General features: G+C 42.7%; 1 protein-coding gene across 2 annotated transcripts in view; it reads right to left on the reverse strand.

Annotated features, from left to right (window-relative positions):
- Positions 1-13,908, reverse strand: part of KLHL7 (kelch like family member 7) — a 58,898-nt gene extending 44,990 nt beyond the window's left edge. Inside the window, exon 1 of one of the 2 annotated variants that reach the window (XM_019727592.3) lies at positions 13,615-13,908. In XM_019727592.3, the coding sequence (XP_019583151.1) occupies positions 13,615-13,734 (120 nt within the window). In that variant the 5' untranslated portion in view covers positions 13,735-13,908. Of the gene's footprint in view, positions 1-12,958; positions 13,194-13,614 lie in introns of those variants that run through there. The other variant, XM_019727602.3, reaches the window with a different exon arrangement.
- Between the last annotated feature and the right edge of the window lie 202 nt (positions 13,909-14,110).

Below are 14,110 nucleotides of genomic sequence, written 5' to 3' on the forward strand. Positions count from 1 at the left end.
TAGATCACTCTTCTCTCAAAAGGGAGGGAAGACTGTCACGAGACAGACTGCAGTCATCTCAGCACTGGGTAGCCAGGAACACAGGGTACAAAGAAGAAATAAAAATTCATCTTTAAATGTGCAGGAAGGACAACAGGGTAAAAAGGGAAACTCTCGAGACCCGGCAGCTGAGTAGATCTCTCTGGCAAATGTCTAACATTTTGTCCAAGAAATGGTAGATTGGACACAGTATGTCCTATGTCAGCGAAGCATTACTGTGCATGGATGAAGTTCCTGCCCTGTGTGGTAAGTGCAGTGTCCCTATCCGCCCCTTTATAAGTGATTCCTCCCAGTTGAGTTTAGTCTTAGAGTCTATCAAGTACAGACAGCCGACACAGACTGGCAACCTGTGAAAACCAAAAGCCGCGATTTTCTTTTCTTATGTTTTCTTTGAAAACCCTCTGTTCCCCCAGTAACCAAATTTCCTGCTCTGTTTGTGGCTGGGCACAACAATGTGGCTTAGGACTGTACAATAATGCATCAACCTCTGCACTATTTACTATAGAGATGGGAGCCTTGTCTGTATCTTTTCAGGTTTGTGGAGGTGGGGATGATGCTCTGCTAATCTTAAGAGTCTTGGGATCCCTTTGACTTACTGAAAACATGTGGCACCAATTACCCCGAAATTGGAGAAATTCAGCTTTCGAGGTGCTGAACTAAACCTGTTCCAATGGAAGACGGCCCACGCTGCAGCTGCTGAAGAAGCCATCCTGACTCCACCCAAACACTGTAGCAAAGGCCTTGCTGTGAGACTGGGCAGTGTAAGAAACCAGGGAGAACAGACATTTGCAATTCAATTGCTTTCATGTTAATTGACAGGGAGACCACGGATGTGGAAATCTAATAATAAGAGAGTTCGTAAGAGTCAAATTTGGGGGGATTTTATGTTGCTATAATAGTATGGAATTAGATGAAGTGCTTCAGGCTGTCGTGTAGTTCACTGGAGACCTTCTGAAACACTACTAATGACATCTTGGTTGAGAAAAATTTGAGATGGGACATGGAAGTGACCTTCGGGTCTGGAGTTAACTTAATAGATAATCTATCCATTTCAAACTTTCTGGAATAAAATCTTAAATAATCTCCTAAAATGGTCTTCAGAGAATACACAAAGTAACAGTTATTGGTAGAGGAGGCCTCATCAGCATTTAAGATTGAACAAAGCACTCTCTGTGCCTGTAAGAAAACAGAGAACCTAAAAGACAAAGCAAACTTGGAAATAAGAACTTCCGGCTACTTGGTCCAGTAGGGAAGGGCTTTCCCGGTCACCATGCTAGCCGGCCAGAGCCCAGGGCAGGACCCCGGGCCTCTCAGGGAGTGGCGCTGTCACCCCCAGCAGGCCTCTGAGATTCTCAACTCAGGGAGTTTATATAAGGATCCATATCCCAGTGAGACATAATACAACATACTATTGACAGATGGGCAAGAACTTGGTAATCTCCCACGTGCAGTGCTTCTCTAGTAAAATCAAGTTGGAAAATGAGGCTTTGCTTGAGAAGCCAATATAGACCTTTCTACTCACCTCTGCATACCCCAATAATCTCAATTTTGGAATCTACATATTTACATATCCTGCAAGAAAAAAAAAAGATGGCTGGGCCCCAATCCACCATAGAATCCACCATAAGACACACCTTCCCTGTCCTGCTTAGCAGATCAAGACCTTAAGTAGAAGTATGTGAGTTTCAACAGTAACCAACCTCACCCTTAACAAACTAGCAATGTCATAAATTCTAACTTAATTAGATTAATCTCTCTCTCTCAGGCAAAATGAAGATCTGAGCTCAAGAGATTTCATTTCCTTTCCTTTGGGTAAGGTGAAGGTCAGAAATGTTCTCCCCTTCCAACGCTTACTCCCTTTGCCCTCTGTACCCAACACACATACATACATACACACATAGACACACACACACACACACACACACACACACACACACACAGTACATTCTCCTTTCATAGAAAAGCTTTATATCAGTGGTTTTCCTTTTTTTTCTTTAAGCAGCAGAATCCATTTTCAAGTGATCTGATTTCATATAATTTATATAGAGAGAAGGGTTTCTCTGTAGCCAGAACTAGCCTGGCCCCTAAGGGATGGAGGAGGGTCCCCTCACTATTATGCTTAATGATTCACTTACAAAAAATTTGTCTCTGATTTTAGCAATTAGTCTTTCTGGAGGTGGGTTCTGCTAGTTTAGAGATCTGGGAATCCAAGAAAGAATGGTTCAACCAAGTGATATAACAATGTTTCCAGAGAATTGGAAGTTACGACTATGACATGGTCATTTTCACCTCCTCATGCCCACTGGGTAGAAAGAACAAAAGTTATTACATTTGGCTAAGTGCCTGCCGACCATCCATGGGACAGAAGATGGCTGGAACTAGGGGCTCCCATAGAGTACCTTCTGGGTGTTGGGAGAGACAGTATTCTATGAGTTCCTACATATGTTCCTGGACGTGCCAAGAATGCAAGGCCCTGCCACTTTCTCCCTGGGCCACCATTTCTCGGGGTTGTTTTGGCAGCGAGTGACTATAAGGGATGAGGTAATGTCTCCCCTCCAGGATGAAGAGCAGGCTTGCTTATTGTTTGCTATAAAAATGGCAGGTTCCTTAAGCTTAGTGTTTATTCCTTAGCTGCGACACAAACCTATTGTGTGTACATCCATCGGGGCCTTACTGTGTCGCCCTCCCAGTACCAGTGGGGCAAAGGGAACTGAGACACATATGCTCACGATGCTGTGCTTTGAGTAATCAAGTCTGTTGTCTCTGATCTAGGAGCCTCATGTCTTCTTTCTGCCAACATCCACTAAACAGCAACTGGCAAACTAATCAGCTTTTAAGTAGCATAAAATCAAATCCCACACCCAACACTGGCACTGCCAAATCTAGTGGTAAATGTTAGTGAAAAACTAAAGCAACGCTAACTAGGCAAGACCAAAGGCTCAAGATACCTAGAACTAAAGAATTGGGTCACCCCATCAGATCAAGAACCTTGAAGAGTTGGCTAAAGACAAAGAATAGGAACAGGCAGTGAAAGAAGTCATAAATACAACAATAATAAAACTATTAATGATTAATAAACAATGAATGTGGTTTCTACTTTTTTCATCCTTGATCTTATATTTACATAAGGTGTAACTAGTTTGCTTTCTTCTTTCCCATCCACAATCATATAAAGAATCTATTACTACTTAGCCCACAGGATCTTGAAACAATTATAGAAGGAATGAGTATCACTAAGCGATCTTGAACTTGGAGTTCTTTCTATATGATAAGTGAAAAAAAAAAACTTGATTGGTGACTTTTTTAAATTATAGGAATGAGAATGGGAACATGCATGTTCATATTGGACAGCCTACGGTGTAGAACATAGTGGACATTTGTGGATTTCGGCAATCTAGCATCCAATTTCCCCTGCCTATTAGAACCCCAAGCTCCCATTTCTGGAAAAATTCCTCATTATGAACTATCTTGGAAAGAGGGCAATTCTCAGAGCTTACCTCTCATTATCGAAGCTGAAAGTCAGATATTTCTTCTATTCACTCTTTAACAGAGCCCAAATCTGGCAAATGATATAAAGCCAGCCAATTAGACCCCTACTTCCAGGGTTTTGAATCTTGAGTGAATGACAGATGGAGGGAAAATCATCTTTCTGGCAGCAGCAGCAAGTGGTCAAGACTGTTCCTACACTGTAACCTTGACTCTAGGGCATTTGCAGCCTGGTCACCAGGGAAACCCTGGTGGCTGCTTGTTTGCCATGCCTGCTCATTTTCCTGCCTGTGGTCAATACTGTAAGCGCCTGACAGCCTTGCAATCAATTATTTTTACTTAACACAACAGGTTTCTGTTGCTGGTAACCAGGAATCCCAGCAGATGCACTGTGATAATAACAATACAAACAATATTTGTGCAACACTGAACAATTTATCAAGAGTTTTCACGTTACTTCTCTCACTATTCCCAACATCAGTGAGGTAGCGCAGCATAATATTATGATCACTGTTGCACAGATAAGAATATAAAAGGTAGAAGTTGGGACTTGCCCACTGACCTGCAATTAGTAAGAAGACAGAGCTAGGATTCAAACCCAGATCTGTGATTCCAAAGTCCGTATTGTTTCCACCACAGCATGCTGTTTCCCAGAGCAATGAGCAAGTAAAGACAGTACTACTAAAAAAATTTTATAGAAGACACAAAACTGTTTTAAAATAATTGTTCATAATAAAAACTTACAGTATAATATTGAATTGTGATTCAATTGAATTTAATTCAAAGAGAAGGTCTAAGAAAAAGAAATTTCATCTTGGCACACCATTTTCCAGTAAACCTGTTAAGTACAGACTATATGACAGCATAGATGGCATATTCTCAAGAATGTCTCTCTTAAATATTAATTAAGCAACAACATTTTGACAGCTCAACAGAACATAACTGCAGTATACGCTGTGTGATGTACTAAAATATATATACCAGCTTTTCACTGATATGAATCCTTGTACTGGATGCCCACTGAAGTAGCTACCTGACTTAGTGTTTCCTCTTCTCAGGAAATGCCCTCAACACATAAAATGGATCCTTCACAAGCATGTTTGTGCTACATAGCCCTGTTCTCCTTAGCATAGGTAATTTTCCCAAAGGACTGACATTTAACTAAAACTAAACATTAACATTTAACTAAAAGGTCTATCAGACCCTCTCTCTCTAGGATTTGAAACTCTGAAAGAGAAACAGACTGGGAGTAGTCAGAACTGAGGTGTAACGAAGGGCAGTGTCCTAGAGAAAGGCTAGAGGCCTTTCGGGTGCCCTGGTTCCTGTGTCTCCCAAATCTTGATTATCTGTCTTCTCAGAAGGGAATCTGAATACAATCATGTCTCCGTGAAGATGTGCTTCTGTACTCATCCATTCAAAACACCTGTGGTAAGTGTCACGAAGGCTGTATGCACTAGATGCTACTGGACTTTAGAGGAAGAACTGCAATCCCATCCTGGAAAAGCCCGGGCCACACGGGAGGCAGGTCCTTCTCCGTGTGCTCACTACTCTGTCCCTCCCTTTGTTCCGTTTCCCCCACATTCCATTCAAACTTTACTTGCTAAACAACCAATTTTCAAATAGTGGACATTTTATCTTTTTTGGTTGCCCTGTAACATTTGATACCCCTGTCTCTTCTTTGTAGCTTGTATCTTGGTTTCAATGACATTATTCCCTGGTATCTTTCTTCCTTCTGCCCCTTAATCGCCAAGGCACTCTTCTTCCTTGCTTCCCAGAGTTTCAGCATCTGTCCACTTTTCTTCCTACTCTGCCCTCATCCTTTAGGTGTTATCGACCATACCTATTAACAAATATTTGAGGACTTTTGTGGTAGATGTTGGCAATAGAGCACCGAATAAGCTGCCCATTAGCAAAGACACACATTAAACTAAGAAGTGTGCATTGCCTTTATAGCGATGAGAGTGTTGGAAGAGTATGTATAATAGAGGGCCTTGACGTCGTCTAGGGCATTCAGGGAGGAAGTGGCATTTAAGGTAAGAACTGAACCATGAGTAGGAGGGCAGGAGAGACATAGGCACTGGAGCAACATTTTAGCCTCTGAAAGGAAGACAGGTGCCTGGAGTGAAATGGCTAAGAGAAAAGTGATGTGAAATCTGACTGGACAAGTAGGTTGGGATCAGATCAGACAGGGCTTTGAAGTCCAAGTTGAGGATAAATATTCACTATAAATTCGTAATTAACCTGAAAAAAAAAAACACCTTCAAAAAACCTGACTACCATCATACTAGCTCCACTCTTCACAAAAACTTTCCTCAACCTCCAGCTATACCTTCTTTCTCCTTTTCAGCAGATGGGCTTATCTCCTATTTTTCAGAGAAAACAAAAGCCTCTAGACAGAAACTCCTCCACTCTCCTGATTCCAAACATACCTACCTAACTAGCTACCTCTCTACCAACCCTCTCCTCCTTCCCACTCTCAGGGAACAGGAACTGCCCTCCTATGTGAGAGTAACCACCTTTACTTTGGATCTCATCTCGGGAATCATCTACCCACTCTGTCTCATATGTATTCAACCTCTACATTGCAAATGAATTCTTCCCACTACTTTTTAAACACATTTATATATTTCCCATTTAAGCACATAAAACCAAACAACCTTCATTTGCCTCCCTTACTCCCTTCAGGACCAAATTTCTCAAAAAATCTGTATCAATTTTCTCATGTCCTACTCACTTCTACTCATGCTAATCTGACTTCCATCTCTGTCTCCCCATCAAAACAACTCTCTCTACAGTCAAACTCCTCTGTGTAGCTCTATGTCTTACGAACATTTTTAGTTCTAACCTTACTCTGACTTCTCATAGGCTTCAAAATTTGCCATTCTCCTTCTGAAACAATTTTTTCTCTGATTCTCAGAACCCTCACTTTCCTCCTTCTGGCCATTCCTTTTGTCTCCTTTATAAGCTCACTGCCTAGCTTTCATCCTAGACTCTTGACTCTCCACAGCTTCTTCTATCTCCAGAAAATTCACAAATTTACACTTCCAACCTACAACTCTCTGGACCTGTCAACGAATCAAATACCTTGCTGTCTCATGGGCATCACAAACTAAACATATCTAAAACTCAAATTATAATCCTTTCCTCAAAGCGTTGATCTTTCCAGTATCGCCTCTCTCAGTGAATAGTGTCATCTATCTACTGATGTATTCTAAATTCTAGATGTCATCGTGACACTTTGTATTGAATCCCTCAGTACTCAATCAACCACGACTATCACAACAGCAATAAAAATAGCCAACATTTATTGAGAACGTACTCATTATCAGGTTGTGTTTTATCTTAATTTGGTTAGCTAATTTAGTCATCACAACCACGTGACAGTTATCATCACCAAATGCTGTTGATTTTACCCCCTAAATCTCTTGAACATAGCATCCTTTTTTCCTTGATATTGCTGTTGCAGCTACCACCTTAGTCCAAAGGCCCATCTCACTGGGCTACTGCAACAACTTTCTGTGTGGTCTGCAAGCACACTCTGAGAGCTCTCTAATTCATTCACCACAGAACAGTTATCTTTTTTCGAAAGAAAAACAGATTCCTCCTCACCTATACACAAATTTGAAAGAGTTTTAGAATAAAGGCAAAACCCCCTAACTTGACTTATGAGACTATGCATGGGCACGTCTCTAGTCACTTCTCCAGTTTCATCTTGCACCATCCTTCCCCTATATTCTGTGTTCGTCACACTGGCCTTTAATTAGTCTCTTGTACTTGCCATTCTATGGTAAGTAGTTCTCCAACTCAGGGCTTCTGCATAGGTTGTTCTACCTAAGAGGCTCTTCCTTAGGGTGCCTAGTTAATACCTACTGTTATTTCAGCTCAGTTCAGTTACCACGTCCTTAGGGAAATCTTCCTGATGGTCAAATCATCTATCCATATGCCTCATTGTACTTTGTGCTTCTCCTTAATAATACCTACCACTGTTGCAATTTTACATTTTTGTGTGACTGCTTGACTAATATGAGGTGTGATAAAACAATACGGTGAATGTTTAAATTAAAAAAATGTATTACAGTAGAAGACACATTGCCATTAATCCTTCTCAAAATACTCCCCCTCACTTCGAACACACTTACCTGATCATTCTTGCCACTTTCTGAAGCAGTTCTGAAAGTCCTCTTTTGTGTCTTTAGTTGTGCTGTCATGGCTGCCTCGATGTCCTGAATCATTTTGACCTTGGGGAAGAGCCAGAAGTCGCACAGTGCCAGATCCAGTGAATAAGTTGGATGAGGACACACCATAAGATTTTTATTTGACAGAAATTGCCATATACCAGAAGCAACGTGTGACAATGTTGTCATGATGGAGGATGATTTATGGCATACTTTAAAACACATCTTCTTTCAACTGTAGTTCACACTCAGCTGACTGCACTGAACAAGTTGAAACTTGTTAACACACTGTTTATTAAGGTTCGACGTGCTACTTCCCATATAGAAGATCCCTGCCATTCTGTTGGATGGCACTCGGCAGCAGCATTCGCCGTATATTTTGATCACAATGGAAAGGCTCCATGTTACACATCACTTCTGGTACAGCAATTTCTGTCAAATAAAAACATTACAATGTGTCTTCATCCACCTTATTCACCGGATCTGGCACCATATGACTTCTGGCTCTTCCCCAAAGTCAAAATGACCATGAAAGGTAAACGTTTTGAATCAAGGCAGTCACGACAGCGCAACTAAAGACACTCACGAAAGAGGACTTCCAGAACTGCTTCAGAGAGTGTCAAGAACGATGGGATAAGTGTGTTCGAAGCAAGGGGGAGCATTCTGAGTGGGGTTAAAGGCAATGTGTCTTTTACTGTAATGAATTTTTTAATTTAAACACTCACCGTATGTTTTGATCACACCTCATATTTTATTTTCCTACTAGACTATAAACTGCATGAGGACAGGAACTGTCAGGTTTTGCTCACCATTTTAACCCCAAAAATCTAGCAAAATGTCTAGCACACAGTGGGTTCTCAATAAATATTCATCTGAATGGATGAGTCAGAAAGCCAAATTGAGACAGGATAATAAAGTGAGCCAAAAGAGGCAGTGAATTTACCCCCCCTTTTGGTTTTAACAGGGGGAAAGAGTTATTATTTACAGGGAATGTTGAGACTAAGAATGGGTGGATTGGTTTGTTGATTGGCTTACAAGCTAGAGAGGTTAAAACATGCCTAAATTGTTGATGGCTAGAATCCAGCAGAGAAGAAATTAAAGATGCTCAACAGATGGAATAAGCAATGGTGTAATTTTTCTGATCAGGCTAGTAGGGGTCAGGGAGTCAAAGCCCAGGTCGAAGTACTGGGCTCCGATGGAAAAGATGCAGCTTCTCAACTGCAGCAGAATCAAAAGAGGAAAAGGAGAGTGCCAAAATAAGTTTCTAGATTTGATGATGGAAAGTTAAATGTTAGACAGTTCCAGGCTAATGACTTCTATTTATTTGTGATGTAAAAAGAAAGATGATCTACTGAAAGTAAGGATACAGAGAAAGGACTCAAGTTAGAGGAACATAGTAAAATAAATGGAAAGTAGGATTGCTCACCAGTGCTGACAGCCCAGCTGAAGTAAGGACTTACCTGGCAGAGGATTGCCCAGTAATGGAATATTCTCCAGCTTGGAGGCCTTACACAACTAAGGTAAATAATCATTAATGCTTCCTGCCAGATGGATGTGAAAAAAGAACAGAGGGTTAAGAAAGCTTGAGCCATTGGAAAGAAAGTGAAGAGAGAGATGATTATCTCCTAAACTGGAAAAAAGGTAAGACAGAGAGTTAAGAATAGGAAGGTCTGTCTGGAAGATGGGGGTTGTCAATGGAGTTGGTACGAGAATAAAAAGAGACGAAGCATGTAAAACATTTTGCTGGATGGCTTATAGAGAATAAGTGCTCCAGAAGTGTTTCACAAGAGACCCTAAAGATGAATGACATGTAGTAATTTGCCGTCTTGGAGAAGCGGAGCTATTTTAGTTAGTAAGTGAGCCCAGTTGACTGCATAGCATCCAATCCTCATATCAGCCTGTGTGGTTCTCTCAGATAACTCTCAATAAGGCTTTAATACAGGCTTTTAAATTCCATTTATGCTTTAATTCATTTAACGTGAGGAAACTGTAAACTACAGCAGTACTCAGGAAGGTCTCAAAACATATCCCTCAAATGTTAAGAGTCTTCTGGACTTCATTATCACAATAGCAACAACTGCATGTGAGCAGTAGTGACTGTGACCCAGCTCTGCTTCGTAGAGCCCCTCTCTAGTGCATCAGGTAATAAAATTAATGTAAACAAAAAGAAAATAAATGACAAGGTGTGCAACCTAATTAAATAAAAGCCACTATAAACCCACCAGAATGACTAACATTATAAAGATTGACAATCCCAAGCACGGAGAAGGAGGTAGAGCAAAAGCCTCTCTCAACACACAACTGGCAGAAATCTAAACTGGCAAACTTTGGAAACTGTATGACAGTACCTATCAAAGCTTTATGTAGCATAACCTATGAATCAACAACTTCACTCTTAGGTATTTACCAACAGAAATGCATACGTGTGGGCCGGCCTGGTGGCTCAGGTGGTTGGAGCGCTGAGGACACCGGTTTGATTCCCACATGGGCCAGTGAGCTGCGCCCTATACAGCTAAGATTGTGAACAATGGCTCTTCCTGGAGCTGGGCTGCCAAGAGCAGCCGGAGGTTGGAGTGAACTGCCGTGGGCTACCGTGCGCTGCAGCCGGTGGCCAGCAGCCAGCATGAGTGGCCGTGGGCTGCTGTGTGCTTCCATGAGCGGCCGGTGGCCAGTGTGAGTGGCGGGCAGCAGGTGAGAGCTACTATGAGCTCCTGTGAGTGGCCGACCGACAACCCGTGACCAACTGCCTCAGCCCAGGGCGGGGTGGGGGGGGCAGAAGAAGGGGGGGATAAAAACAACAACAAAAAAACTGAACTACATAAAAAATGGATTTAAAAAAGAAATGCAGGGCCAGCCCGATGGCTCAGGTGGTTGGAGTTCCATGTTCCTAATGCCAAAGGCTGCCGGTTGGATTTCCACATGGGCAAGTGGGCTCTCAACCACAAGGTTGCCTGTTCAACTCCCGCAAGGGATGGTGGGCTGCGCCCCCTGCAACTAACAACACCAACTGGACCTGGAGCTGAGTGCGTCCTCCATAACTAAGATTGAAAGGACAACAACTTGACTTGGAAAAAGTCCTGGAAGTACATACACACTGTTCCCCAATAAAGTCCTGTTCCCTTTCCCAATAAAGTATTTTTAAAAAATGTATATATGTGCACATCAAAAGACATACAAAATGTGCAAAAATTTTCAGAATAGAAATAACCCAAATGTCCAAAATGACAGAATGGGTAAATTGTGGTGTATTCATAAAATGGAATACTAAATATAATGAGGATGAACTAGGGCTATACACAACAACCTAGATAAATCTCACAAACATAATGTTGGCTTTAAGAAACTGAGACACATGAATATATACTGTATGATGCCATTTATGTAAGTTCAAAAGAAGGAAAAATAAATCTATGGTGATAGAAGTTAGAAGAGTGGTTACCTTTGAGGGGTAGTGACTGAGAAGGGCATAAGGAGGGACTTCTGTTATATCAGTAACATTCTATTGCTTGTAGGTGGTGTGGTCACTTTGTAATAACTCATTGAGCTGCATGTTTATGATTTGTATCCTTTTACTTGTGAATCCTCTACTTCATTGGAAAGGTTACTTAAAAACAAAACGCTAGAAGCGATTGAAAGGATGATGGAGGAAAAGTGTCCACAAGAAGCTGAGGCTGCTGATTCTGCAGAACCCCCTTTCACCACTATGTACAGGATTGGCTGCTACGCTACACAGAGATGAAATGACCTAAATCATATTACCTAAAATTATAAAACTAATTAATGGTAGAGCAGGAATTGGAATTCAGGTTTTCTAATTTCACAGTGTTCTCAAATTCTTGTAGGAATGTTTCTGGGTATGTACTGAGGTATCGTTTTCATCCAGGCACCTCATTATTTTGACCCCCAAAGTAATGAGGTCATAGGGGAAGCAAAAATAGGCATAACACAAAAATATTCACGAAAGAACAAGAACACTTATAAAATTAGTCCTCACTCAAACATTCCTCCTCTGGCGATTTGAGCTTCTATTGGGCTTCTATTTCTGCCAATTCCCATCAACTGCCCTTGTCAGTCATTCTTGGTGAGTCTCTCCTGTGTTACGATGGTAAACAGAACAATACAAATACAATGTAAATCAATTGCAAAGTGAGACTGCAGCATCTTGCAAAAGATGCAGGATTCCATGAAGTTGGTAAAAGTGCTATTATAGAGAAATGTTTGACTAACATGAAAAGCCACTGACAAAAGGAGAATCTGTCAGATTAAGGTCAGTTAACCATTGTGGAAGAGATCCCTGGTTGCCACCCAGTATCCATTTTCCCTTCATACTCAGTAACAGAATCCTGATTTTTCAGTAACTGTGTTTCAATTTGGACAGTTAATAAACATATGTTAATATAATCTAAAGCTAAGTCTCAGAAATGTATATGAATAATTTTTTAACCCCAAAGAGCTCAACATGCAGTCTCAGACAATCCTCTCCTCCTCAAGTAAACATTTGATGCTACAATCCAGTTGCACCTTGTCTAAGTAAGAAATGAGGTAATGCTTTACAGTGCTATCGTCCTCGGATGAAAACACATATTTGGGTGAGCGGGAGCAAACAAATTTGAGCACTGGTAAACTGTGTTCACCTACTGTTTACAGGCAGATACTAGTTAAATGCATCAGTAATTTGAAGTCAGTGGTGTAGTAAATATAAAAAGCTTTACATGAAAGTAACATGAATGTATACATGAAAAATAGATACATGAAAGTTACATAAAATATTGAACCTAGACATTCCCAGCTACTTCAGCACAAAGGCCAGGAAAGATTTAAAGGCATTCCCACAGATGTCTACTGCATTCATAAACCAGGCCAGGAGCTGATGAACAAAGACAAGATCCCAGCAGTCAGAATTCGCTTAAAGAAAACCAAAGTTAATATCTTCGTGAAGATCTTAAATGTTCTACTGTTGTCCACAGTCCCATCAAAACCACTAGATAAGCAAACGAGGTTTTGCAGTTACTCATACTCACAACCTGCATTTGTCCTCTTTAAAAAAACAGGACCACTGTCCCCAAACCGAAACATTCCCACAAACCTCCTTAGATGCGTCTTTTCTATAAAGAAAGCCAACAAAGTTAAAAAGTAACCAAGTGATTTCTCCATGCTGTCTTGGCATAAGTTGTTAGAGAATTTAAAAAAATAAATAAATAAAATCTCTCTCTAGTCTACATTTGCTGGCCTTAAAAGCCATTCTTTTCACGACCCACCTTTCGCCGGCTCGCGGAGGACTTGCATTCATGCGCCACACACCCAAGACAGAACAAAGAGCTCCTCCTAATAAACAGAGGCGCGCAGTGCCCTTAAAAGACCGCACGGTATGTATCGATGACTGTTTCTGCTCTAAATTAACACGCACAGGAGGCTCTGTCTTCAACTAGCGCCAGCCGGGTACCACAGAAGGGGGCGGGGATCCTTATTTAAGAGGAGCTGATTTCAGGCCATGCAACGCTTCTCCCTTCTTTGGGGCTTCGGGCTGGGCCGTGCCAATGGGCTTCTCCGCACAAGATCTCACGACACCTACAAAACGGCTCGCCAGTGGAGGGATCCTGGCCTCCCAAACAGATAACTAGGGCAGAGCTGTTATACAACGGATACCGGGCGCCGAACGCCAGCCCGAGGAGTCTCCCAGGAGTCTGAGTTGGGAGTCACAGCATCGGCAGACGAGGAGGCACTTTGGTTCGACAAGGGTTTATGGCGACCCTCTCCTAAACAGCAGCTTTGCTTGCGTGCGACAATGGAAGGGAGAGGGCAGAGGAAGAAGAGGGTCGCGATCCACGGGGCGCGAATCTCAGCCTAGGGAACCAGGGGCCCGAGTCCCGGACCCCCTCCCCTCTGCCGTCCGTCACTCCCAAACCGGCGGTACCTGTTTCCGCATGTTATTCATGACGCCCATGAAGCCTGCCAACAATTTAGCTTCTTCTCGAGCAGCAAGTTTCTTCTCGGTCTTCTTCTTGCTGCACTTCTCCACCCCGGAGGCTGCCATCCTCCGTCAGCTGGGTTCACGCCCCGAGGCTCGCCTGGCTGGGCGAGGGGTTGCACGTTGAGGATCCTGTTTACCTAGGACGGCGGCCCGGACTGCGGCGGCTGAGCTCTGCTCCGGAGCCGGCAGGCAGCGCCGCTGGCTGAGCCGCGTCCAGTGTAGAACAGGAGCCGGGCTGAGGAGCCTGCGCACTGCGCTCGAGGGGCGGGGCCGCTAGGAAGGGGGCAGGGGGCGGGGCCTAGCGTCACAGCCGCGCGCCGCTCGGAGTGACGCAACGCGGGGTCGCCGCCGCTGCATCGGTCCCCGCCTGGAACGGGCCGAGTGTTGGCAGTCGAGCTTGTGTGAGGTTGCGCTGTGCCCTTCCCTTTGCCCAAGACAG

Source organism: Rhinolophus sinicus, chromosome 4, assembly GCF_057876585.1.
Source record: "Rhinolophus sinicus isolate RSI-liver-muscle chromosome 4, RSI-T2T, whole genome shotgun sequence".
Taxonomy (NCBI): domain Eukaryota; kingdom Metazoa; phylum Chordata; class Mammalia; order Chiroptera; family Rhinolophidae; genus Rhinolophus; species Rhinolophus sinicus.